Below are 26,524 nucleotides of genomic sequence, written 5' to 3' on the forward strand. Positions count from 1 at the left end.
AAAAGAAAGCGCAGGGAATTGTTCGGCAAGTCTGACGGAAGAATTCAATAGTTCCGCCGGCTGTAGATGAATGCTGTCTGTACCAGGAAGCCATCCTTGAAGCCAGTATGCAGTTTGATAATATCTAGTTGGAGTTGAGGGTGTGCAGTAATTTATTCGTCGTGCAAATAAATGCAAAACGTTCAATCAGGGTATGTGGTAACATCTTCGCCATGGATGACAACCTTCTTGGCCGTCTCGGTGCTGGCGATGCTCACGTTGGTGTCACGCCGCCTGGCGCCGAATGGAATTCGTTCAACGTGTGCATTTGTCGACTTCTTTTTTTTAGACTTTGCCATCAACAGGCCCTCGTCGCTGTCGCTATCGTCATCGTCATCATCCTGCGGGCTGAAGTCGGGGGTGCGGTGAATTGCAGGTGGGCTCCTGTAGGACGTATTGGGGGTGATTCGCAAAGGTATCGACCCGGAATCGAACGAAGCGTTGTGATGTTGGTCAAAGCGCTCCTGCTGCTCGTACTGCTCCAGAGGGAAGCCGGCCATTGGCTCCTTGACAAGAGCCGGAGGTGTCAGCGAGTCCGTTGTTTCCAGCAGGGCCTGCTTGTTGTTGACGACAGCAGGTTCTACAGGTTCGGCGTCGAGGTCGGCGGAAACAGAGCTGGAGCCGCTAAGGAGCGCAGGCAGAGACGGATCCGACTGAAAGGCGAGCATCTCCTCCTTGGAAGGAGGAGTTGTGGACGAAATCGGGCTGTTGACGTCGCTCGGGCTTGTGAGGGGAGAAGCCAAGCCACCGATGGACGCCGAGCGGGAGGAGTGTCTCGTCTCTGTTGTATACTCACGACCATGAGGCGGAGGCGTGCCGAAGAACTCGTCATCGGGCGACACGGGGCAAGGATATTCCGTAGGGTCCACAACCGCAATGTCCGACCTGACATCATCCAGGGCCTGCTGGGCGACTTGGTGCTGATACTCTTCAATGTGCTTGCGGTGCAGCTCGTCTCTCGCCCGCGCGAATGATTCGGGTGTTGAGTTGTTGTACTTTCGGGGAGGGGGTGTTCTTGCCTCTGGCACATCCCGGACATTCTCGATCCTGTGAGCCGTCTGGGGTCTCTCCTCCAAGTCGGTGGTCGCTCGTTGATTCTCGTAAATGTTTGAATCCGACTGAGGTTGGCCATGTTGATAACCGGTAACGGACCGCGACGAGAAAAACAGCGGCGAAGCTAAACCGTTGCTGGCATGCTTCGCTTTGCCCAAGTCGACGGAGCGCATAGCCCGGGGTCTGCCAGGGAGGCTGGGCATCCGGTGAAGAGTACCCGGGACGCTTGCGGTTGTAACACTTACTTGCGCGGGAGCCCGCTTGTCTTGTTCCCTGAAGACGCCACGCTCGACCGAACGCGCCCGCAAAGCCTCCTCTGTCAGGGCGTCGTATCCGCGCGTCTGCCGCATATCGTTCAGTGGGTCGGCGAGTGTCGGGTCAACGAAAGGTGTCGGAGGCAGCGTTTTCACCTCGGGCAAGTTCGCCGTCAACATCAGATAGCTGTTTCCGTTCGAGGGACTCTGTGAGTATTGGTTTGGCTTGTAAAGCGACGCGGCACCGGTCCCAGGTATCGTAGACTGGTCCGACGGTGATGCCGTGCCACTGTTCGTCCTGGACTCGTTGCTACCATACTGGAGCGCATGTAACAAGGCAGCCCCGGCGGGCTGAGCGATAGCAGTTGCGAGGGGGTCATAGGAAGACTCATAGGGAGACGCCGTTTGGCTGTGGACCAACGGGTGCTCAGAGTTGAAGGCAAAGTCCTTAACGTTGGAGAAGTAGTCTTCGCTCTTCAAGCTTTTCCGACGGGCGTCTCTTGAGTGTGGTGTGGGAGGCACATTGTACATGCTGTCTCCAGCCGAGCTGGCAGCGCTGCTGGCAGCTCTCCGCCGTGACCGACTATCGCTTCGATCGCCTAAAGGGTGCATCAACTTCCCGACAGCCTTCTTCACTGTAGATCTGGCTCGCTCCAGGAAAGCAATGGGCACAACGGCATGGGCCGTCTCCTTGTCGTTGACTTGCACACGCCTGCCCTGGGACGGCCGCGCCGGATCCGTGTCGTCGATCCAGGTAATGGGATTCGGGATGCCTTGGACAATCCAGGGGTGCCTCTTGATGTCCCGCAGGCGAATTCGCTTCTCCGGGTTCTTGGTGAACATCTGTCGTAGGAGATCGTACAGGAGGTTGTCAATGTCCTCGTAAGCCAGCTCGTTGTCGTCCCTGTAGGGAGGCACATTATGCCGCTTGAAGAGAGACTCCGAGTTAGGGGGTGTGGACGGATCAACAGGCTTGAGGCGCTTGCGAGGGATGAAAACTTCCTCAGTAGCGATCTTGCGGAACATTTGCCATTCGTCCTCGGCTTGGAAAGGAATTCTGGCGTAGATCAGGCAGTAGAGCGTCACACCCAGCGACCAAATGTCAATCATTTCGGAAATTTTTGGCTGCTCCATGCGGTCGGCGTCTGTGTAGCACAGTTCGGGCGCGAAGAAGGCCGGCGTGCCAACCGTCTTGGCCAGCTCGAGGTCGTCATCAAAGTCTTGTGCTTCCGACTCTGAGACTGTTTCATCATCCGGTTCACCATCTCGAATTGGGCGGCCGAAGTACGAAACACCAAAATCGGAAATCTTGACCCGATGGTCTTTGGTCCAGAGCAAGTTAGCGGGCTTAATATCCCTGTGCACAACGCCTTGGTAGTGCAGGTATTCGAGTCCCAAGACAGTGTCTCGGAAGGTGGTTCTTGCCTGTTCAATGGTGAAGCAGGGAACGTAGGAAAAGTCTTCAGCAAACGGATCGTGCATGCGGGAATTCCAGTCGACCGAGGACATGTGCGAGATGATGGAATCAGCCATACTGGGCGAACGGCCCCGCAACGCAATATCCTCCATGTATGCGCCGTACATGGTCCCGTCCAGTGCAGTTGCAGAACCCGGGTTGCTTCGTTGGGGGCCGGGCGTCTCCATGTCGTCGGTCTCGATGGCTTCCTGGTCAAAGACGGCGAAGCCGCCGTCGACGGACTTTACTGACTGAGACCGTGACGGGGCTCTCGACGTGGCTCGCGATGCCTGCAAAGAGTTGGGCTGGGAAGCTTCGCCTCTGACGTGGTCCAAGTTACCAAGATCGTCTCTAGATGGAACGCGGGACTGTGAGCCGTAACTGGCATCGTCAGACGCGCCGTGCTCCATGCTCCAAAAGTCGTGCACGCCCATATTGGCCCGGGACATCTTGGCACGCTTCAGCTCCTTCAAGGCCAGGCGCCTCTCCATTATCAGATCGTACTGCTCCTCCTCGGGTGTCGGGGGCTCGCCACGGGCTTCTCTCTCAATGCGACGACGCTCGTGGTGGCAGATGTGAGGGAGACCCTTCTTTCTCCAAACGACCTCCCCCAGCTCTACGTGTTCGAGGATCAAGTAGATCTTTTTCAGTTCGGGGTCGTCGATGATCTCAAGCAGCGACACGACGTTAGGGTGCCTCATCTTTTTGAGGATGGCAATCTCGCGCATCGTCTTCTCCTGGGGAGACATGGCCATGACCTTGCCGAGTCGACGCTTCTTTGAGTAGCGGGGAATGATTTTGATTGCGACATTTTCGCCCGTCTCGAGATTTCGGGCAAGCTTGACCTTTCCGTGCATGCCCCTGCCGATTTCTTCGATGACCTCATACTGGTTAATGAGTTTCCGACCGGTGATGCTATCGGAATCAATAAGGGCTTTGTGTGTCCTATCGGTTTGACATGGTTAGCTTATCGGACTGCGCTCCCCCGGTCGCGGGGTCCGCGATCAATCTGTCCCCTCCCCCTGCTACTAATGAGCCAGCCCATCGAGGTATGGCCAAGGGGGGTCCACGGAGAACCTGCAACTGAAGCGCAGGATGATGGGCATAACGAGGACAGACGAGAGGGGAACACTCACTCTCTGACTTTGTGCTTTTGTAGCGGGTGCAGGTAAGGGCTGCTGGTCTCGACATTCGGGGTGTTCGAGTCGGACGAGGCTTGGATCGGGAAGTTCATCTTCGGGCGTGGGTTCGAGGGGCTGAAGAGACCAGGCGAGGTCATCGGGGTACTAGCGGAAGACCTCAAAGGCAGCTTGTTGGAGAGAGGTGGGACGAGGGTCTGTAGGTGAGGGTGATGAGAGTTCCTCGGGTGGGGAGGATGTTGCGGTTCCATGATATGCGAAGAAGGGTTGAGAATGGACTGGTCGGGGAAGTCTCGATCGGCGATTCGACATGCTGAGGTGCGTGAGAGGGCGTAGAACGAGGCTCGCGCGGCGGCCGAGAAATCGAAAGGCAGCGACAAATTCGATGCTTAGGTGGCCATGATGGTATCGTGGGGTAGAGTCGGGTGGTAGTATGTGACGGACCGGGTAGGATGTGAAGAGCGCAAATGTTCAAAAGCACCTGAGGAAGGACCGGATAAGTAGGTTGCGGAAGGAAGGTTTGGTCGGAACACGAAATCTGTGATCGTAGGATAGTTCGCCGTCGGCACCGCGCTATGTGTGATATGGTGTGTGACTCGCGAGTGTGCGTCGAAGGAGTCGTCGGACGTTGTTGGAGTGAGTTGCTGGCAGAAGATGCGTAGGGCTCGAGGCAAAAGACAGACGCAGGATGAGGTATTACGAGGCGATGTGAAGTCAAAAGAGAACGGGAGGGAAAGCGGGAGACTTGACCCAGGAGAGGTTTTGGGAGGTTAGCAAGCACCAGGTAGTGTACTTCCGGGGGGGGGGGGTAAGATGAGAACTAAAAGACGAGGGATCTCTCTGTGTGGGAAGAAGGCGGGTGGTGGGTGTGGATGATGGATGATGGGCGGTGATGGTGGGTGGAGGAGGGTGGAGGGTGGGTTTGTAGTGGGTGCAAGTCCCAGGCAAGGCAAGGTTGGGAGTCGGGAGAGAGGGGAGGGGGGAAGGGGGAGGGGTGAGAGAGGGGGGGGGGGTGGGGTGGGATAGAGGGGAGCAGCAGGAAGGCAATACTGTCCAGCGCACTTCGTAATGCACACACAGTACGAGAGACCGAGGAGGTCTGACACCAGCTTGTGCTGTGGGGTCTGTGGCAGTCTGGCAGAGGATTGAATTATTTTCCTCCTGTGAGGTGGGATGTGCGGAAGAATCAGGAGTATCCTTAGGGGATTCTCTTTTTTTTTTTTTTTTTTTTTTCCCCCTCTCTCCCTCTCATGTAGTTTTTGGTTTAGGGTTTTTCTTTTACAATTCGTTCTGTAGCTCGAGAGAGAAGAGGACAGTGGTCAGCGGGGGACGCGGCTCTCAAAGACACTCAATCAATGAGACATATTGGGTGACTGAGAGAGTGACAGGAGTTGCCTTGCATCCGAGGGTCGCGCCAGAAGAATCTCCATGGGAAAAAACAAAAATGAGGTCAATAAGACACACACACTGTGGATTCGCTGGGCTCAGAAAGATGGATGATGGATGCACCTTTGATGGAGACGCCAAATGGAGGGGACCGGGACGGGGGGAGTAGAGGCGGACAAGCGGCAGAAAAGTAGGGACCTAGCTTGCACCGCAGAGGTGACAAGACAGACCAGGCTAGACACAGTCCCTCTCTCTCTCTCTCTCTCTCTTTCTCTCTCCTTTTCGTCTTCCACTCACTCACTCCTAACTTTCCGACAGCCCAAGGTGCAGTATTGAGACGGGATGACATTGGGGAGAGCCGTCGAAGGGGGGGAAAAGGGAAGAGGGTTCCGGGGAGGAGGCCACTGCTGCTGCACTGCAGCTGCAATCTGCATCTGAACGGAGTCACCGACCCTCTGATTGGCCTCGATAAAGGCTACAGTTATCTAAAGTGGACTTCGCTCTCGACCGCCTTTGGGTTGGCGTCGTGTCGGTGTGAGGTGAGTGGATATCCGCACAGGCCTGACGCCGGAGATCCTACCTCTGCTCTTCTGTGTATCTACCTACGGCTGATCTATCGGCACTGCGAGAGATAAGAAGGAAATCCACACCTGGTCGCACAGAGCGAGGGGGGGCGGGCGCGGCGTAGGTGTGCACGGCCCGAGGGCACGTTCGCGAGGTACCTACGTATCTACCTCCCTTTCGGCTCTCGAGATGGGAAGGAAGGCACGTTCGTTGAATCGTTTCCAGGTGTGTAAGTCGTCCGTTTGTCTATCTCTCCCTTTCTCTCGCTCTCTCATCTCCCTCCAGAGTTTTGAGATGTTTTCTCTTTGTCTTATCAGCTTGCTGACCATGTGCGGCGGCTCAAATCGCTGCAATTGTACGGCTACATACACGCGGCAGAAATTGCTATCCAATGTGGTCCTGGCGGATAAAAAGTACACAACATGTCTTGTCTCGTCGCTCTCAGTGCCACCCAAGAGAGCAACATCGTGTGCTGCAGGCGCCATGCAGCAATGTCTGTTTCCTGTCAAGCCCGAGTCTCTCTATCTACATGTCTCTAATTGTCTCCCTCTCGCTCACTCGCTGGTCCTCGGCCTCGTCTCATGCCACAATCACAAGCAATTCGTCGTTGTTGCTGCTCTTTCCATCGCCTCTCATCTGCGCTCTCGCAAGCAGCCGTGGCCGTCCGTGGTGGACGTCGTCCGCCAGCCACGTACAATGTGCCATGTGTATGCGAGCGTAGCCGCTGTCCGCCATCATCCGGCGTGGCATCAAAAGAGCCCAAGCAACAACCGGCCAAGACCTGCCAGCCGCTCATCTGAGGACGAGCCATGCACAGGTAGCGAAGCCACTAACAAACATAACCCTTCAGTGCCTGCCGCTTTCTTGCAGCATCGGCCCATCTACGACCTCATGCTGCACTCTGCCTGTGGACCATGAGCCCCGTTACATCGGCAATGCTGCTTGACGTTTCGACCATATTCTGCTCCGCCGAATCCCTCAATCCCTCCATTCCCCATCACATTGATTCAAGCCGTCGAAGAAACAAGGAAACGAAATCCTTGGAGTCAGGTACCAATGGATCCAGCCTTCATCCTCCAACAGCCGCACATGCCTCGCACCACGTCGCTGCGGCTCCATCTAATTGACCTCTGGTCTGCTGCAACGTGTGGATATCACGCTCCGGTTTCTGAGCCCGCTGCCTCCCTTTGCCAAAAGAGACAACTCGCAAACCCTGAGAACAGGTTGTGGTGTCTCTGCCAAGCCTAGGAAACGCAGCAAAGAGGTGGGCTGGTGGACCAACTTCCACGTCTTGTCTTGTCTCTATCCCGGCGGCGGCGCAGGGGGGGCGGATGGATTAAAATGTGAAGAAGAGGAAGAGCAGGACGACGGACGACAGGGTTGGCCGCTGCGGCTGCAAAGAATGAACAGGTCAAGAATATCCAAGCCGCTATTTTCCAATCATGGCCTTGTCCACAATGTCACTGCATTGATACCTGTTGCGCCACCCAGTTGTGGGTGCAATCTAAGTATTGGGTTCGCACTCATCCAGTATGGAATAAGTTACGTACCTCTTGCTGTCTGCTGGTCGAGATACGTATCGTAAGTGGATCCTAGACGAGGACCGGGCAGGGCAGGGCAGGGACAAGGACAGCAGTGACGGAGAAAGAGATGGAGAGACTTCCGGCCAGGTACCTTACCTTATCGCGCCATGATCTGCAACTCGTCATTGGCCCGATGGAGCCTCTCACCTTTTTTCGTGACATCCGCTAACGACGGGGCACGTACCTTTGTCTTTTTTTATTATCTTTTTTTTTATTTTGGGGGGAGAAGGGGGTTTCTCTGTGTACTCTATCCGTACTCGTCCTCGATTTGGCTTCTCCAACGCTACGGCAAATCAGTGCATCGTACTTTCTTCCAGTAGCGAGCTTCTACGAAAATCGCAACATGATTTGACTTGAGTGAATGTTGGGTCGGCTGCTCGTCTCAAAACCCCCGACTACAATAGCTCGGAGTATCTACCGCATTTGCAGGCACACACACACACACACACACAGAATACATACGTACCTACCTACATACGTTCACACGTATGATCGACCCCTCGAAGGAGTCAAACCAGAGTCAATTCTCCATGCTGCTACAAGACATTCGAGTGCCAGTGCTGGTAGCGGGAGCGCCAGTCAAACAAAGAAACACCCCATGATCGACCTGTACTCTTCGTCCATCTCACACGGCATGAATAGGCCTCGGCGCCTATTGTGCGTGTCTCGTGTCTCGCGCGTTGTAGATCGGCTGTCTTTCCCATGTCTTCACACACGTATGACTCTTACAATTGCGCTTTAGGAATATCTCCCGCAGTTTTATCGCAGCCATTCAACACTTTTTCGGAACTCGGACGCAACCGCACGGGGCCAACGGCCCAACCTGGCCGGATTTTCATTCCGATTTCGGGTTGTTGGGATACCACCGCCGGCAGTTGCTCGGTGGCGACAGACTGCCTGTCGTTCAGACTCTGAAGACCTGACATTTCTTGCCCCGACTCGATGTCTGCCCCAGCTTTTTACTTTGTCGTCGACAAGTAGAGGCCGTCATTGACCCCCCATGTCCGTTGAGCCCAACTTCCCCTCTGACGCCGACGCCCTGCGTACCAACACCGACAGCGCGTTGTGCGTTCCCACCACTTCCCGCTCTTCTCCACCTCGACCGTCTGGCTACTCATCCAGTCGTCGCGCCTTGCACGCAGCGAGCGGCGGCGACAGCGGCGGCGGCCGGGCGGCGGCGACTAAGTGTTCGTACCCACTTGTCCAAGGACCGGGTCTGCCATCCATCCATCCATTCACCACTGCGTAACATGACGACGAGGAACACCACGGCTAGAACCAGATCGTGGTTGATGACCTGCCCTCCCGAGCCAATGGCGCCCCGAACGTTCTGCCGCTTCGCGACACACAAAGAACATGCACATGGGAGGGGGCTCGTCCCGTCTTCCCTTTGACAAACAACCGACAACCGACAACGACGAGCAGAAACGAAACTCAGATAACACACCACGGACTGACGGCTGGGAAATGCCAAGAAAAGGGAGGGGCGCTTCTACAAACCCACGTCCCCCCGCCTACTCGGACAGTCAGCCACTCGCCGCCAAGGCACACTCTTCGCGTAAATGCTTTTTTGGCACTGGCTGGTCCAACTCCCTTCTTCAGATATGCTCCTCGCTAGCTCTGAACATTTGCGGACGCGCGCAGCACAGGCCAAAATGACAATCGCGGCTTGGTCGACGGCATGGCCATTGGGCGCTGCAGGGTACTCTTTGCTGCACTCATTGGCCGCCTGGTTTCGGAGCTGCATGTCTCCTGTCTCTGCATGCTTCCTTTTTGGCTCAACTTGGCCGCCACAGTCGAGGCCCTAATGCAGCAAACCCCAGCGGCCCCAAATTGAGCTGGGCAAAAGAAAAGACGAGCCATCGGAGACATGTCGACCACCATGACCGCCTAGCACATGCTTGCTGGGTGTCGGGTATGTATGTGGTTATGCCTACATACTGTACACGAAGTAAGTTCTCTTGGCAGAGAGGCGTCCGACGCCCGTTATTCTCGCCAAGCACCTTGTGCTGAGTGCGGCTAGAGGGTTCAACATGATTGAGATACGTAGGTAGCCAAGAAGGTCCTTCTTGAGGCCGCACGGGTAGGGTTCAGCATGACAGCAATACAGCAGTTTCCTTCTACCATTTGATCGCATTCAATCATCGCCCGTGGGCGGCACCACCCTGCTTTTGGCGGCGCCGGCGTTGTTCAATGGCCTGATACCTGTACATACATCTTTTCAGAACCTGGCCATCACGATGGTACCACACCATTAACCTCGGAAGCATGCCCAAAGGACTGAACTAGAGATACATGTCCACGGCTCACAGTTCACAAAACCTCGAAATCGTTATCGTTTCTCGGCTGTGATGATTTCGATTACGGCTGCATCCCCGGGATGAAATGGCGAGGGGGTGATGTTATGTAGTGGATCTTCCGCCGGCCAGCTTGCAGCAATGACGATCACTTCCTCTGTCGACGCACGGGAGGGGGCAAAGCCTCGGTCACACCAGATGAGCCGACCACTCAGGGACAATAATAACGCAATCGAGAGATCGATCAGGGGCGGCGTGTTCGAGCCAAACAAGGCGACTCGGGATGGACCCTGGTTGCCGACTGCCTCAGTCGACAAACGACGGCTCAAGACAGGGAAACCGCCGCCATCAAACCTCTGCGCTGCCGCCGGTGTTGCCGCTCTCAACTTCACCATTGAGTGTGCACGGTTCCATGTGTTTAATGAATCTGACTTTCCGAGGACATGTCTTGCAACCCGAGCCTTGCTGGACAAGGCTGGCTGAAGCCCAAATCCAGAACGATCGTCATCGAGGCGGCTACTCGCCATCTACCCTCGTCCATGCAGCGCAACGGGCTATGCTACCTAGAGTGTAGTGTGGTGCACAGCGTACAGTACATTACTTACCTTGGCCATTAACCTTGCTCCCATCCTCCAAGGACGGAGCGGGAGACGATGTGGGGCAAAATGGAGTCGTCGATGACCTTCAGCGGGCAAACGGCGCGAATGACGCTTCATGCTTTCTGCGTGGGCCGGTCCTCCGTTACTAACTAGAGTAAAAGGGATGTATCGGTATTGCGGGCTCTCTTCTCTTGTTTTCCTTGAAGCCCAATGGCCTCCACTTCCATGATGCAGCTCGCAACCATTGCTCGAAACCCGCAAAACAGATCAACAGCTTCACCGGACAAAGGTGACAGGATTCGGCCGATACAATACTCACGGCAAAGTTTGGGATTCAGTTGGGCTGCAGTGACGGGCCGGTGACGGGCGGCGAATGCCGCCGAGCCAGACCTGGGAGGATGAGAAGCGATCGGACTTGGGAGCAGCACGTTCCGTTAGACTGGCCCGATCCAGCTTAGCATTCATCAATGGCCAGTCGTCTGCGAAGTATGCCTGGGGAAGAGATGGGTACGTGGAATCTCCGTGCCGCCAGCCGTCCTGCGCTTGATATCGCCGCGGCAGGCGTACATACACGTACGCGGTCGTCTACACAGAGAGGTTGAATGTCAGTCAAGATGGAGGCATTTTGGGACACGGCCCTCGTCAGCCCGTCAGCCCGTCGTTCTGGCAGTCAGCCCGGCGCCTGTTGTCCTTCCAACTGGGCATCAACAGTGACAGCAACATTGACTGTGGCCATAGCTGGGCTACTGGCAAAATCACGACATCGGCGGCGACATGCCGGCCGTGAAATCGGGACGGGCACAGCGGTTTGGAAGAACGAAGCCCATTGCACCGAGAAAACCCTGTAATCATTCCAGGTGGAGCTTCTTCTTCTTCTTCGTCTCCTTCTTCTTCTCTTCGTTTCGTTCTCGATACTGCAAGAGATCGGAAACATACCACATCAGCAGCGCGTGCCTGAGAGGCATCCTGTCCGGGATGCCCTCGTCCCCGTTATGTCTCGGCGATCCTAGAGTCGGCCGTGCCACGGACCAACTCTCGACGTTTGTGTATGTCGACATCGAGATGACACCCATTTGCTGAGATCTGGACGACCCAAGGCGGAGCAGTCGTTCCACAGCTTGACTGTTCTCCCGTCGCAGTCCAACCTTCCCCCGACTCAGATTCCCGCATTCGTCATGCCATTCGTCTGACCAACCCAACGGCCTTGAGGATTCAGCCCCCAACGACCTTGGGCTCCGTTGCACCATTGGTCACGGTGACAGCCAGAAGACACATTGCACTACCCTACTCTAACGAAATCCAACCATGGGGAGCCTCGAATAGCCGGACCCACCACCGCTAAGCAGATTAAAATGGGTGCATCGTCGGCCTGGGCCTGGGCCATTGCCAGAGCTTGAATCTCTTCACTACCCATAGACTACAGCGTATCTGTACAGTGTAGACGCACATAGCTTGGGGGTCCAGAATCCAGAACGGTCCACGGTGCGGTCCCCTTTCCGATTCCGGGACGAGGAAGAAGGAGAAGGTCAAGAATGAGTTAGAAAAAGAAGGTGAAGGAGACGGGGGCTTATGGATGCCGTGTCTCCATAGAAGATTCGCGAGATCCACTGACGCAGGTGAAGCTCACGATGTTCCCACTTCCCCTATGGACGCTTCAGCTTTAGCTTCAGTCGGAAAGCTTCGCGCTTTCACCGGCGTATGCACACACAAACGCACGCGCACACATACCGACGCACAAACGCACAAACGCACAAACAAACAAGCCCCTGCGGCGAACCCGAAAGGAACGACGACGTGGCAGGATGGACAGGGGCACGGAACGAAACGGGACAGTGAGAAAATCTCACGATGGCTTCGATTTTGCATTCCCTTCTGGCCCCCCATCCTGTCCATCCTCTAGGCCACGGGGTCCAATATGTCCCCAAATAGGCCGGTCCAGACTTGACGAGCCAGCCCTCGGATTGCGGAGAAGGGGAGGAGGCAGGGTCTGCCGTGGTTGACGCAGCCTAAGAATGCCCCCTCCCCATCGCTGAGTTTGTCCTCGTTTTTTCTGCGAGGAGCCGAGGGGTCGTTCCCCCTTCCCCCTTGGCTCCGTTGCCAATCCGGGACCGCTCCTGCTTTTGGCGTAGCGTAGAAAATCGCATTCGACGACGAAGGGAATAACATTTGCCGCATTCACGATAGTTGGACCCGGCCTCGCGATGTAGGGAGCAGAGGTCCACGGACCCGGCGAGGCCCTCCCCAGAAGAGAGGGGAGTGCGAAAAGTCGCGCCGCCCACTGAGCATTGGGCTTAGTGTCTGGGGTCGACAACCTCTTTGTTCATTCGGGGGGGGGTCGTTGGACATGTTTTTCTCTTCTTGTTCCAAACCATGGTGCTCACTCTTGCAGACATTTCTCTCGGGGCGGGTTCATCGTGTTGCGAGGCTATCATTCGATTCTCCCCTGCTGCTGCCCAGCATGCCGCCCAACATGCGTGCGCCTGAGTCGCGGGCTGCTTGGGGTCTTTTTTTTTTCGTAGGTTTTTATTTATTTATTTATTTTTCTTCCGCCCCAAGCGACGCCGGATGGGTATGGACGTCAACGACCGGCGCGGTTGGGACGCGCAGACCATGCATCATCACGCTGTATGCAAGTCGACGGGTATCCAAGACATTCGGCCGGAGAGAGGGAGAGACGCACCTCCCAGGTTCCAGTGTTTGCAAATAGAAGCCGGCTCGGACTCACTCTCATCGGCGGTGGTTCCTTGACATCCATCCACGCAAGGGGGTTCAGGAAGTCCTCGTCCAGAGACTAGTCCAGAGGCCAGAGAGGACGGGGGGAAACAGGCGCGTCGATCGACGGCTGAAGGTGTTGGCCGCTGGGCCACCCCCCCATGCATGTGTGATTATGATGCGTGCCGATCAACTTGGATGCGCTCATGGACGAAGAGTCGTCAAACCGTCGCGACGTTTCGGCGCCGGTGCTCCTTTCTCCTTTGGGTCATAAAATGCTACCTACAAGGTGCGTCCGACTCGGCTTTCAGACTTTGGAAGGGGGGGGATTGCTATGGCAAAGCATGGCAGGCAGAGAGATGCAGTCGCCCTGTGGCTTAAACGGCAGAAATCATCCCCCTCCATACCCCCCCCCTCCATCTGCTCGTATCCCATACATCGCACACTGACCCTACTTCTTGTTCTTGTTCTTGTTCTTCTGCCCAACAGGCTACCGCCGTAAATGTGACTGCTCACAAACTATACTACCTGTCTTGAACCTTTGTCGGTTTCGGGAAATCGTTTGCTGGCCCTGGCTGTCACATTCTTGTATTCGTACGGCGTCAATCTCAATGCCACTGTCTCCTTTTCCCACCCCTTCATCGCCGCCGCCACTGCTACTGCCACCACTGTCCTCGCCCTCGTTGGCCTCATCCAACATCCAACATGTGCTTATGGTGGGCTGTCAACCGTCTCTCCTCCACCACGTTGCAATTCGTCTTACCCTCTCCGCCTTCTCCCCTCGCCTTGGACCCCGGAGCGGCTTGCGCGCCTCCCCGCATTTCGCGAGCCGTGGGTATGGACACAAACTACCTCCACATCACACTGCGCAAGAAATGTCAAAAATATCAGACGTCTGGGGAAGGACGGAAGCCGTCGATTAGTGACAACCGTGAAACTTGCCTCACCCCTCCCCCCTCCCTCCCTTTTACCCCGGAGCGTCTGAACAAAATCACTTGCTATTTTACTCATCATGGCATCATCATCCGTCAGCTAGAGGCACATGGCTAGCCCACCATGTCTGCACATCAAACACGTACTGTTCACGACCCGGCTGGCAAAAGCTGGGGAGGGGTGATAACCAGCTGGGCTGGCGGGCTTAATACTGGACGGGCTGGTGGTGGTTGGGCTGATCGCTCCGGACTAATGCTCCCGTGGCTGACTCGCCGCCGGCGTCTTCGGACGCCCGACCGATGGTTTCCCCCTTCCCTTTCCCTTTTTATTCTTCCTTCGGGGAGGGTTGATCCCCAATTACGGAAAGACGCACGTCGTCGAAACCAAGCACCATCCCGGCTCCGCGATGCTCCAGATGGAAATGCGAATCTGGGGTAAAGATACGGCGTGGGGCATGGAGGAAAAGGGGGAAAGGAGGGGCGGAGGGTCAGAGACGCGGAGGACTTCGGGCGGCCGAAACCCATTCGCCGAGAGAGAGAGAGAGAGAGCCTCTTGCAAGTTGCTGCCACTTACACATGCGGGACAGCAGTAAGCAGTAAGTAGGGTGAAAGTTGTTCACCCTTTCTCTGTCCTTCTCTCTCCCCCCGTCATGACGCCGCGAGGAATCACACCGATTTGGCGTTGACCTGAGATGTGCCCATCACGCTCGCTTGGTCTTGGCTCTTGTCTACAGACTTCCACCCCTCCTTCTCGCCCTTTCGCCTTTATATTGGATGTCCGAGGAGGTGATTGGCCTCACACCACCAGGCAGCCTTTCAGCCCACCTTCTCTCCCATTCGGTGTGCCATCACCTCTCCCTCCCCCCCCCCTTTTTCTTATCCCTTCGCGGACATCCTGCTCATCCGTGGGACCCGATGCAACCCGCGCGCAAAATTGGTGCTATGTCTCGGCGTCGCACGCCCCGGGTTGGCTCTGCTAGTTGGTCACTTTGTTTCTCTCTCTCGCTCTCTCATACAAAGTCCAATGAATGGGATGTCTGAGAAGATGATGGGCCAACCAGGAGAGGGTGATGGGGGGGACGTGACAGGGTTTGATTCTGTGTAACATGCAAACACCTGCTCAGCTCAACGCTAAGGGAAGAGGGAGGTGATCTCAAAGAACCGCCCTCTCTCGTCTTCTCATCTTTCGCATGCGCGTTTGCGGCGCAGGGGGCAAGAAGAGAGTGAGAGAGAGATAGAGAGAGAAAGACGAAGAGAGAGGTCTTTTGCTTGGTCCAGCCCAGCTCAGCCTAGCCGCGGAGGCGCTGCTGGCTTTCTCACATTATTACCAGTCACACGCTTGGGCCAGTCATCTGGGGTCCCCTTTCTGCACGTCATCCCATTTTCGCAGGCGTCTGTCTGGTTGGCTGACTGGCCGACTGGTTGGTTGGTTGGTTAGCTGGGTTGGGTTGATTGGTCTGTTCATCGAGGTGTGCGTGTTGCCTTTGGAGGATGTGATGTGAACGAACGTCTCCTTTCCCGACGTCCAAAACCACAGCCGTCATCTTCACTGCCGCGCTTCGACGGCGTCTGGTCCTACGCTCCTCCTCCCGCCCTCCTCCGACCTTGCAGATTGCTAAAGACGCTCCCCTCCTCCTCCCTCCCCTCGACTACTTCCCCTCCCCGAACCCTTGGGATCGCCGCTCGTAAGCGGACGGAGGAATGCACAGCTGCCAGCTGCAGAAAGTCCCAACCGAACGGCACGGGTTACACGACCGTTTTTTTGGCATCTGACTGGCATGTGAGGAAAGGGAGAGAGAATCGACGGGTGGGATGTTTCTGTTGAGAGTTCTCGCGCGATTCATCCTTGGAATGGCTGCACACAGAACACACAAACGCAACAGAGATTCAAAATGGGATGTACAATGGTGGTGGCCACTGGTCGACCTTCACCTTCTCTTGCGCCGCGATGCGGATGTCTCGGTCGCCGACCCCCCAGCCGTTCAAATGCACCGTAAGAAAGGCCTAGGACTAGCTAGGAGATGCTCTCTCTCAATCGCCCATATGCCACGAGGGGCCAAATGCGCTTCTCGCCACTCTCTGTCGACTTGGTCAGCTCGAAAGCACCGGCGCTCCCGACTCTTAGGGGGACGCGTAAAGGCGATGACGAGGAGGTAGCGCCGAGTTTGTGCTTCGGCGTCCTGCAGCCACACCTTCTTTCTCGTCTTTCCATAGTCACTGGTGTCCGCTCTGTGTGCTTGTTTGCCCGCTCGTCAGGAAGAACAGAGAGGAAGAGATACGAGACATCTGGGTCGGGTTTTTTTTCTTTCTTTCTTTCCTTCCTTGGACGAGGTGGCTTTGAGGGGGGTTGGTGTGACTTGGCTGACGAACACTTTCTTCGACTATAATCGGCGCGTGACGACGCCGGACGACGACGCGCTTATACGACGAGCATGGCAGGCCGCGGAGGTGAGAGACACGCCCACCCCACGGCGAGCCTGCAAGGAGATAACAATCAGTGTGGCTGGGGCAGGCGAGGAAACAGGGAAACTGTGAATCAAGTTTGTGGCGAGGGCAGCTGGACTACGACCTCGCCGCGACGCCGTCCGTTGATCTCTGATTGGAGATGTCTCACTCACCAGCCCTCTTTCCCTCTCGTCTCCTTCCCAAGAGCCGTTTTTGTCTTAGGCCTACCATTCATCAGTCGTCACCTGCAATGGGAAAGTTGGGAAACTGGATGTTTTGGTAGTTTGAGGCAGCCACTGCGGCACATTCTGCGTGCGGCCGTTAGTGTAGATAGTGTCTTGCTCTGTTGCGACTGTGATCTGATCGCCACAGGATGCCCCCATGATGATGAGAATACAGCGGCCTCGAGTTGAAACGAGTCGCTAATACGATGACCATCAGATAACTGTGAGACAGCGTGATGGTTCGGGATACGAACGAATGGCTGGTTTACCCACCTCATCCTACCTACATTCCTCGAGATGGGGGACGCGATCTTGGAATGTCTCGGGTGCTGGTCACACGTTGAAGTTATCCGGGGCTAGTATTTTCCTGCCCGGTCTCTATCACCCAGAATATCTGACTCTGCTTTCACTGACTAGGTGGCCTTGTCTGATACCGAGGGTGTCCTCTTTCTCTTCTTCTGCTCCGGCAGTGTCTCACTTATCCGAGTCTTCAGTGCGGGAACATTTCTCTCAAGCCCTTCTGGCATGTATACTTTTGCTTTATGTGTACGGATCTGACACACTGACCTCTTGTACTCTTGGGCATCTTAGGTTCGGTCGTTGTGGTTGGTGTCATCGTCGCGCCACCGCTAGGTTCCGCGACGTCTCCGGAACCCTCGTCGTTTCGGGACCTTGCACGACTTCCGGGCTCCGTATCTTGTTCGAGCTTCTTGAATCACCTGGTCTATTCTGGGTGTAAAAGCTTAAGACACTCGGTGGTAAGTAGGGAATAAGCACCCAGAAAAACGGCTCTAGCAAGACGAATGCTCAAGAGGCAGGGACGAAATATCATGTCTTACCTTGGAATGGCGTCTTTAGTGTAGACGTAAGGAGAAGCCCAAGACACTGGAAGTGCAATGGACTGATATATCCTATAGAACTCCACAAGTCTATCAACATGCAGCTCGTTTCGTTCGCTCGGCCGACGAGACCGCACCGTACCCTTAAACATAATCCTTACCAAGGAGCTTGCTCAAAACCTCTTCGTTGGATTGTTGAGTAAAGACGGTGGGCCAAATAGTAGTGTAAGCTGCACAGAAAAACAGACCAGTCGCAGTAGAGGATATTTCATCTTATATCCAGATGGCGGGTTGTGAGGCCACTTGCCCCTCGACTAATACGCACTGATGTGAAGAGATACAACACTTATGCCAATCACGCAATGGAACAGTCATTTGCAAAGCAAGTATTACGGGCAAAGAAATAGTTCTCTGCTTTTCTATTGCGCTGCTCAACGGGCGGAATGGTTGCCCACGAGGCTATATCATGCAGTCAGCCCCGTCCATCTATGAACATATCGTACATGGTCTACAGTATTGACCTTTTTTCGTAATCTACATTTTGACTGGCACCTAATCACTCGATTCCTTTGTCCTCAAAAGAGAGTTCAGCCATTTACCGATGGACGAAGCGTCCTTTCCGTTCAGCCCACCTGCGCGAAGACGCTGCGCCCAGTCGCCTATCTCCCAGATTCGGGCATTCACCATAGACTCTGAGAGACTGCTCGCGTCCTCGCCGGATGACAGGTCGGACAGGGAGAACTTCTGTACGAGACCATGGCGGGCTTCGAATGCGAGGTTGAACTGGAACATGTTGGTCAGCTGGCAGAGCATGCCTTGTCGAGGGTGACAATAGTACTGAGAGGGGGTGAAGTTTTAGAAGTACAAGCAAGCGTTCACTTACATGACCCGGAAGCTTTGGGCGTTCTCGTGCGTCGTCTTCTGAAGGGTGGGTCGAGAAAGTGAAGAGGGGGGTTTGGCCGAATGTCCAGTCGTGAGACTGCTTCAGATGTTAGTCTGAGCCGTCTTTCGTCTACTTTCACGTTGGAAGTCTCATCACGACGACGGATGAGTGATGCATAGCGCAGTGAGAAAGGCCCGCGGACACCTTCACGTACCTCCAGCTCCGTCATTCCCTTCCGAATCTTCTCTTCTCCTTGAGCATCCCCGTCCCCGAGCTCGGCCCGCACATCGAAATCGCCGTACATCTTTCCAAACTCCTTCACGACGGCGTCCTCGAACGTCTTGGTGTCGGCCACGCCGACGTTGCGGATCCGCGAACGCACACTCTCGACGCCGCAGCCCTTGATGAAGGGCTCGGCGGGCGACCGCAGGAAGCTGCCGATGCGCGGCAAGTTCGGGGACGACAGTAGACAGGTCCCGTGGTGGAGCGAGCGCAGGCGCGTGAGCTTGTACGCCGAGCCAGAGATCTTGAAGGTGTTCTCCGCGTTCACCTTGGGCTTGGCGCACGACGCCGCCGGAGAGGTTAAGGGCGCGGCGTCGTCTGCGGGCTTCTTCTCCGCGAGTGCTCCAGGGGCAGAGGGAGGCGGAAGGGTCATGACGATGTCGTGCCGGCAGTTCACGGCCACGCTGTCGACGCCCAGGGACCGCAGGGCGCGGACGACCATCTCGGCGTGCGTGTCGCGGTCAAAGTTTGCGGGCGGGCAGATGACGGAGTAGTTCACGTTTCCCTCATCGTGGAACACGGTGCCGCCGCCGCTGCGGCGGCGAACGAGGTCGACGACATCCTTGCTGTTGCTGTCGGGGCCAAGAGACTGGAGTAAGGGGAGGTTGACCTCGAGCCACGGGTTCTGGTTGCGGCCAATGACAATGCTGGGGCGGTTAGTGTAGAGGAACAGAACGGTCGAGTTGGAGGGCGTCGTCTGCAGGAGGTGGTGTTCAATGGAGAGATTCGTGTAAGGGGAGCGCGAGGTTGAGATATAGACCTGGGTTTTTGAGGACGGCGAAGCGGCGAGAGCCGAGAAGAGACGGGTTTGGTGGGTTGAACACTGTAGTGAGAATCCGGTACGGAAAAACCCCCGCGGTAATGTACGTGGTGAGAACATTCTAAGTCCCAGTAGTGGAATGTAGGGCGTGGTAGATGGTGATGGAGTCGTGATACTTCTCACGATGGCATTTTCGTAAACCCTGGACTAAAGATTGACGATAAGATAGATGATACTAGTCCGATAGCGTGTGAATATTTGTGATCACAAGACTCATCTGATTAAATCAGCAGAGACAGCGGTTCTGATGTTTGTCAGTGAGATTGCAGACATGAATATGAGTGAGTGAGTGAGTGAGTGAGTAAACTAGTCGTTGAGACGGAGTTCTCACTAAATTGCATCTAACAGAGCCCACTTCTCCGGTTAGGACGCCCACCCCTGTAGAAACACGACCCACCTCATTAACGGGGCAATTCAACTACATCATAGAAACCCCTCCACCCCGCATACTTGGTCCGATTTCTTTCTGGGTTTGACTCACCGAACATCGGCCCAGATAATTTTCCAAACTTAATACCGCCGCTCTATCTGCCTCCTCACCCGCCCCCTTTTGCCAATATCCTCTCCCTTATACAACGCCAGCCACAATGTCGACTTTCGGTTCCTACTTCAAGGTCACGACGTGCGTCGCCTCTTCCTCCTCCTTATCCTCCAACCCAATTGCCCCTGTCCGTCTCGTGGGCCACGTTGGACTAACATGATACCCCCCTGCGCAGCTACGGCGAGTCCCACGGCAAGTCGGTCGGCGTCATCGTCGATGGCGTCCCGCCCGGCATGGCCCTCACCGAGGCCGACATTCAGCCCCAGCTGAACCGCCGCCGTCCCGGCCAGAGCTCCATCACGACGCCGCGAAACGAAAAGGACCGCGTCGTCATCCAGAGCGGCACCGAGTTCGGCGTCACCCTCGGCACCCCGATCGGCATGCTCGTCCAGAATGAGGACCAGCGCCCGAAGGACTACGGCAACTCGACCATGGACAGGTTCCCCCGTCCCTCACACGCCGACTGGACCTACCTCGAGAAGTACGGCGTCAAGGCGTCGTCCGGCGGCGGCCGCTCTTCCGCCCGCGAGACCATCGCTCGCGTCGCCGCCGGCGCCCTCGCCGAGAAGTACCTCCGCGAAGCTTACGGCACCGAGATCACCGCTTTCACGACCAGCGTCGGCAACTGCCACCTCTTCCCGCCGACGCCTGAGCACCCGACGCCGTCGACGAACCCCGGCTTCCTCTCGCTGCTCAACACCATCGATCGCGACACCGTCGACCAGTACCTCCCTGTCCGCTGCCCGCACGAAGAGACCAACGACAAGATGATTGACCTCATCAGCGACTTCAAGAAGCGCGAGGACAGCATCGGCGGCACCGTCACCTGCGTCATCCGCAACCCCCCCTCGGCCCTCGGCGAGCCCTGCTTTGACAAGCTCGAGGCCCAGCTCGCCCACGCCATGCTCAGCATCCCCGCCACCAAGGGCTTCGAGATCGGCTCGGGCTTCGGCGGCTGCGAGATCCCCGGCTCGCAGCACAATGACGCCTTCATCAAGGCGCCCGAGGCTGACCTCGCCGCCGACGCCCAGCGCATGGGCATCCCGCGGTCCAAACTGACCACCAAGACCAACTACTCGGGTGGCATCCAGGGCGGCATCTCCAACGGCGCGCCCATCTACTTCCGCGTTGCCTTCAAGCCCGCCGCCACCATTGGTCAGGACCAGACGACGGCCACCTACGACGGTTCCGAAGAGGGCGTTCTGGCCGCCAAGGGCCGTCACGACCCGTGTGTCGTGCCCCGCGCCATCCCCATCGTCGAGGCCATGGCCGCCATCGTGCTGCTGGACGCGCTCATGGCGCAACACGCGAGACAGGTGACCAAGAGCCTGCTGCCGCCGATCAAGAGAGAGAACGGCAAGGCGTGAGAGGTTGAGGGGTCGGGACGTGTCGTGTTGTAAATATGGGCATTTTCAAAAGCAAAAAATTCATTATAGATTCCCCTTTTTTTTTCTCCTTTCGATTTCAGCGAACATTGATCCCAAGCCTCTCTCTTCCGTAAAAATGCCAAGCTCGGGACGAGTGGTCAGATCTACAATTCTTCCATGGTCCCTTGCGTCTCTGCCGTCTTGATCAGTCGGAACTCCTCCTGTCGCCCGTACACCCACTGCCATCCCTTCTCCTCGCCGGCCCAGTACACGTCCTCCTCCAAGGCGAACCACAATGTCTGGTTTCTCTCAGGGACGTAGTGCTCCACGAGCAGCTCAACGCTGAACCACATGTTGCGGACAGCGGCGAGCTCGCCAGAGGCCGAGACGTAGTCTTGCATGTTTGTCATTCCTAGAAGAATAGTCAGTCAGCTTTCGGCCACAGAACACAGTACCTCTCATCTGTAAATATGCCCATCAAGGCAATCTTTTTTCCACAGCTCGACGTACCGATCAAAGGTCCGGCGGAGTGCCCCCAGTCCCCAATCGGATGCGTGTAGACGCGCCCCTGGATACCCTCGGCATGCATTTCCCCCAGCGAGGCCTTGAGCATCTCGTTTCCGGTCCTGCCCACGGCGATGTTGCGCCTTACAATATCCTGCAGCCTGTTTCCCTTCTTCAAGCCATCTTTCAGGCCCTGGGGGACGTCCTTTTCGCCTGGACGCAGGACATAGCCCAGGTGCTGGGTGTCAGTGTTCAATCCCATCGCAGTCAGCCCAAAGTCGACATGCAGCATGTCGCCGTACTGAATGACCCTGCCCCCGGCGCCCTCGTGCGCGCCCGCCTCCACCTCCGTCCCCATCTCCGCAGCCCACGGCAGCGCCTCGTCGACGACGCTTACGCTCGGGTGGAACCAGGTCGAGAAGTTGTGCGCCAGCATCTCCTCCCGAAACCACCACTCCAGGTCCGCCGTCGTCGTCCGGCCGGGGACGACGGCGCGCGCGCTGAAGCCGCGCGCGATCATGGCCCACGCCGTCTCCATGATCTTGCGGTACCGCGGCAGCCTCGACCGCGGCTGGGTCGCGATGAACTCGACGGCGATCTCGGGCTTGACGACCATGCGCGACGTCCACTCGCCGCCCAGGCCGGCCGCCATGGCGCGGTACTCGCCCGCGTGCAGGCCGCTGGCGAAGGCGATCTCCGGGTGCGCGTCGACGGCGACGGTGGCGGGGTTCGCTGCCTCGAGCTGCGACTTGAGGGTGGCCCAGACGTCGCTGGTCCAGCCCACGACGCAGCCCGGCTGCTGCGTGGATGCGAAGGAACCCTCGGGAGGGGAACTGGTGGAAGACGAGAGGGCGGCGAGGGGCTCGGCGAGGAAGAGGCACGTCGTGCGGCGACGGGCGGAGAAGGTGGATGCCGGCTTCAGGGACCAGAAGACGGTCTCTTCGGCGTATTCGCGCTGGCTTATCTGGAGGGCGACGTCGGCCAGTCAGTCAGCCAGCCGGTTCACATTTGAGGTCCGTCATGACGGACGAGGCAAAATTTGGGAGGCGGACCACCCAGGCTTCGACGCCGTGCTTCTTGAGAAGGGCAGGGATGCCCGCCTTACGCTCCTCGGTCCACGCATTTTGGATGCGGGCTTGCTCGCGGGGGGGCGGGAGAGGGTTGTATTTTGGCGTCGGGTCGCCGAGGACCGGCTCCCAGAGGAGGGCGGTGACGGCCGGGACGAATGTGGTGAGCCAATGCATCGCTCGTTTGAACTGATGGAATCCGTGGCGTGGATTAGACGTGTGATGGTGAGTGTTGATGAGTGTGAGGTCGAAAGACGAGGGGGGGGTGGGAGATAATGCTATACTAAGAGTGAGATAAGATGCGAGATCGGATGATGCTCCCCCTCCTCCTCACCCCCAACACCCCAACCCCCCGTTTGAGGAATGAGGGATCCGATGCCATTGCGGGAGGATGCAGTGCGTATCTAGTCCAGGAAAGGAAGCTCGTTACCGGAACCTTCAATCCTACGCTGCATGGATGTCGATCCCCCGCCGGTGAAGGCCATTCACCGAGGACGCTTTTTGTTCAGCTTGGACACATTGGGGTTTTCGGTCATTGAGAAGAACAGGAACTCACTCGATCGAACTCTGCGCGAGTTATTTTCGCCATTTCGGCAAGAACAACTCACGGAAATTCATCTGCACATTATGTCTGAGCCTCGACGAAGGCGGGCTTTGATTGTCTAGTAGCCGTCCCTGACTCACTCATCACTTGCTGTGGACTCTTTTGATCAGCCGACACTCACGACCCTGGACAAAGCAGCCAAAGTCTCTTTCGTCTATCTAGTTCCTGATTCCAATGCCATATATCGTCACGCCATTCCATGCGGACATTCAAACGGGGGTATAACTAACTATCGTACAGTGCAAAAACAGTCATTAGAAATATCATTGAGGGTGAAGCACCTCGCACACCGTATCGGAAGCCCCTCATCAAACCCGTACACATGACATATGCTGTCCCCGCTTGAAGTAAGTATAAATGTATATAAAGGTGTTCATCCAAAGCATGTTTGATGTGTTCCTGTTATGGATTGGTGGTTAGTGACTGGCAAGAAGACCCCATGAAGAAGATAGGGGAGGGAGGGCACAGTGCTTACGGAGTTTGTTCCTGGTTCTGAACCTGAATCCTAACCCAGTTCCCATTCCGTCTCGAGATCTCGGAACACAAGAGTCTCCCAAATCGCGGTTTCAACTCGCTCCGCGACATCAATCACACCACGCCGGCAATGGCCATGCTGACAAGAACAACAGCGACGTAGACGAGGCCTCCCCGCGAAAGCGAAGAGGCCGCTGAGTCGTCGTCACCACCGCCGCCGTTCGCCGTGCTCTTGGGCCCGTCGCCGGTCTGCGTGGGCGTAGGATTCGGGTCGTCGACGTGCAGCGCGTCGACGGCGGCCACCCAGGCGTTCCAGTTGGTCATGCCGCCGGGGCACTCGTCGGTGATGTCGACCCCTTTGATCCTGGCGATCTCGGTGCCGTACTTGGTCATCGTGATGACGACCTCGCCGACGCCGAGGAAGGGGATGCTGCCGTGGTAGACGCCCTTGCCGTTGTCCGGCGTCGAGGTCCAGGCGCCCTTCTGCGCCTTGCCGCCGACGGAGACGGTGACCTCGGCGGCGGAGGTGAGGAGCGCCGAGTAGAAGATCTTGTCGCGGACGACCTCGGCCGGCGCGAGGACCTTTTGGGCGTGGGCCTCGGTGTTGGCGGTCGTGCCGCCGTCCTTGCAAGCAAGGGCCGGCGAGGAGCGGTACCAGGTCGTAAGGGACTCGGTCTTGATGTCAGGCTGCACGGCGTTCTTGTAGCTTTCAATCAGGTGGGGCAGGGTGTGGCGCCAGCCGTCGTGGGGGTGGTCGAGGGCGTAGTTGAAGGGGGCTTTGCCGACCTCGAAGGCCTCAAGCGCGTTGGAGCGGATGGGGCCGATGTGATGGGACTCGCCGTAGTCGTTCCAGGAGATGATTTGGACGAAGCTGTCTCCGGTTAGCCATCGAGTGAAACAAACGCAAATAAAGTAAGAGTCGGCCTCAGAGGGTGGACTCACGTGGGCATGATCTCCATGACCTGGACCCAACGGTCATACCAGAGATCATCACCGCGCCAGACCCAGTTCTTATTGTACCCGGGCAGGTTGGTGTAGAACCACGGCGAGACGGGCATCATGTAGGGCTTCCCCTTCAACGCCCACTGGTAGGCGGCGTCGCCCTTGGAGGTCATGTCCTGGTCCCCGATGGGCCAAGCGTTCCAACTGAACAGGCCGTCGGCCACGCCGTCGGCCAGGGCCAACGCCGCCTCGGGCGAGATGGAAGACCAGTCCGGGATGAAGAAGGCGCCCGTCTTCTCCTTGATCTCGATCCAGTCCTTGGCGTTCTCGGTGCCCTCAAAGGTAGAGGCGACGGGCTTGTCGGCGTACTTGAAGTACTCGTCGCGCTTGAAGTACTTGTCGCCCATCTCGAGGATGGTCTCCTTGGGCCAGGGCTTGCCGCCGAGGTAGCCGCCGTTGTAGTCGAAGGAGAAGAAGAGCTGGAAGCCGACCGTCTTGGCCGCGGTGAAGGCATCCTCGAGGGACTCGGCGGTGTTGGGGTCCGTCAGGCCCATGTTGAGGGCGAAGGCGTCGATGTGGGCGTCCTTGGCGAGCTTGAAGTCGTCTTCAAAGTCGCTCATGGTGTAGTTCTTGGTGTTGATGAGCTGGTGGGTGCATGTCAGTGGTCCGTGAGGAGATTTAGACTGATAGAGGAGGACGGCGACGATGATGATGAGCGTACCATGAAGTGAGCGACGACAGCCGCGGCACGGACTTGAGTGACGACGGCCAGGAGGCCGGTGACAAGGGTAGTAAACTTCATCTTCACGGCGTGGCGTGAGCGAGTGGTTGCTTTGACTAGTAGACGAAGCAGCCGCCGAGGTCACGTTTGATCGGCAATGGAAAACCACACTTTGCTGAACACGCAAGAGAAACCTTCCCCCAGCGTAACAGAAAAAGGCGACGACGCCCGCGTTATGTATGTATCGTGGGACGCCCTCTCACTCGAGGGGACGGCGGGTTTACCTCGCAGGTCCTCCTCCCCCCATCTCTCGTAGCCGTTCTACCCAACAGTCCTCCAACCACGACGTACCAACAGGGAGCGCCGCATTGCCGCCCCCCTCCGGGTACAGTAACACCATGGCATCCCCCGGCATGGCGACAACCTGACCCCATCGTGAGAGCGCCCGGGCGGGCAGGTGAGGCGACTCGAGGGCGGCGCATGCGGCTCGGACTAAGACGGCGCCAGACTCCCACCGTAAAACAGTCTTTCTTCTGCAGGGTTGCGGAGGGCGCTTGCCCGATATGGCAACTTAAGGTGCAGCAGGGGGAGGGGACTCGAGGAGAGACACGCTCTTTGAGCAGCCGCTGAACAGTGTAAACGTGCTTAGGCAGGACTTGCTGAGTGGGTATCGTCTTCTATCTCGTTGGTCCCCTCGTGCTTGTCGTGCCTGCTGTGCCCTTTGGTGCCTGCTGTGCCGCTCGACTACGACGCGACGGAGAGGGTGCAGCGGGCCAAGCCAAAACCACCCTGCGCGG

General features: G+C 56.9%; 7 protein-coding genes across 7 annotated transcripts; 2 read left to right on the plus strand and 5 right to left on the minus strand.

Annotated features, from left to right (window-relative positions):
* Positions 1–182: 182 nt before the first annotated feature.
* On the minus strand, positions 183–4,192 carry CH63R_10834 (Serine threonine-protein kinase ssp1; the record flags this gene model as incomplete). Its single annotated transcript, XM_018305808.1, has 2 exons — positions 183–3,747; positions 3,939–4,192. The coding sequence occupies 2 exons, from the start codon at positions 4,190–4,192 to the stop codon at positions 183–185; spliced, it is 3,819 nt and encodes a 1,272-aa protein (XP_018155232.1).
* Positions 4,193–6,218: 2,026 nt separating this feature from the next.
* Positions 6,219–6,809, plus strand: CH63R_10835 (uncharacterized protein; the record flags this gene model as incomplete). The annotated part of the gene is made up of 1 exon (XM_018305809.1): positions 6,219–6,809. The coding sequence occupies one exon, from the start codon at positions 6,219–6,221 to the stop codon at positions 6,807–6,809; it is 591 nt and encodes a 196-aa protein (XP_018155233.1).
* A 4,409-nt stretch (positions 6,810–11,218) lies between these two features.
* On the minus strand, positions 11,219–11,428 carry CH63R_10836 (uncharacterized protein; the record flags this gene model as incomplete). Its single annotated transcript, XM_018305810.1, has 1 exon — positions 11,219–11,428. The coding sequence occupies one exon, from the start codon at positions 11,426–11,428 to the stop codon at positions 11,219–11,221; it is 210 nt and encodes a 69-aa protein (XP_018155234.1).
* Positions 11,429–18,074: 6,646 nt separating this feature from the next.
* On the minus strand, positions 18,075–19,567 carry CH63R_10837 (lipoyltransferase; the record flags this gene model as incomplete). Its single annotated transcript, XM_018305811.1, has 3 exons — positions 18,075–18,359; positions 18,406–18,501; positions 18,620–19,567. 3 exons carry the CDS (start codon positions 19,565–19,567, stop codon positions 18,075–18,077), a joined length of 1,329 nt encoding a protein of 442 aa, XP_018155235.1.
* A 527-nt stretch (positions 19,568–20,094) lies between these two features.
* CH63R_10838 (Chorismate synthase) lies at positions 20,095–21,415 on the plus strand (the record flags this gene model as incomplete). Its single annotated transcript, XM_018305812.1, has 2 exons — positions 20,095–20,129; positions 20,224–21,415. The coding sequence occupies 2 exons, from the start codon at positions 20,095–20,097 to the stop codon at positions 21,413–21,415; spliced, it is 1,227 nt and encodes a 408-aa protein (XP_018155236.1).
* Positions 21,416–21,579: 164 nt separating this feature from the next.
* CH63R_10839 (xaa-Pro aminopeptidase family enzyme) lies at positions 21,580–23,163 on the minus strand (the record flags this gene model as incomplete). The annotated part of the gene is made up of 3 exons (XM_018305813.1): positions 21,580–21,827; positions 21,926–22,883; positions 22,972–23,163. 3 exons carry the CDS (start codon positions 23,161–23,163, stop codon positions 21,580–21,582), a joined length of 1,398 nt encoding a protein of 465 aa, XP_018155237.1.
* Positions 23,164–24,178: 1,015 nt separating this feature from the next.
* CH63R_10840 (Glycosyl hydrolase family 71) lies at positions 24,179–25,808 on the minus strand (the record flags this gene model as incomplete). Its single annotated transcript, XM_018305814.1, has 3 exons — positions 24,179–24,935; positions 25,007–25,650; positions 25,728–25,808. 3 exons carry the CDS (start codon positions 25,806–25,808, stop codon positions 24,179–24,181), a joined length of 1,482 nt encoding a protein of 493 aa, XP_018155238.1.
* Between the last annotated feature and the right edge of the window lie 716 nt (positions 25,809–26,524).

The sequence above is a fragment of the Colletotrichum higginsianum genome (assembly GCF_001672515.1).
Source record: "Colletotrichum higginsianum IMI 349063 chromosome 7 map unlocalized unitig_7, whole genome shotgun sequence".
Classification (NCBI taxonomy): domain Eukaryota; kingdom Fungi; phylum Ascomycota; class Sordariomycetes; order Glomerellales; family Glomerellaceae; genus Colletotrichum; species Colletotrichum higginsianum.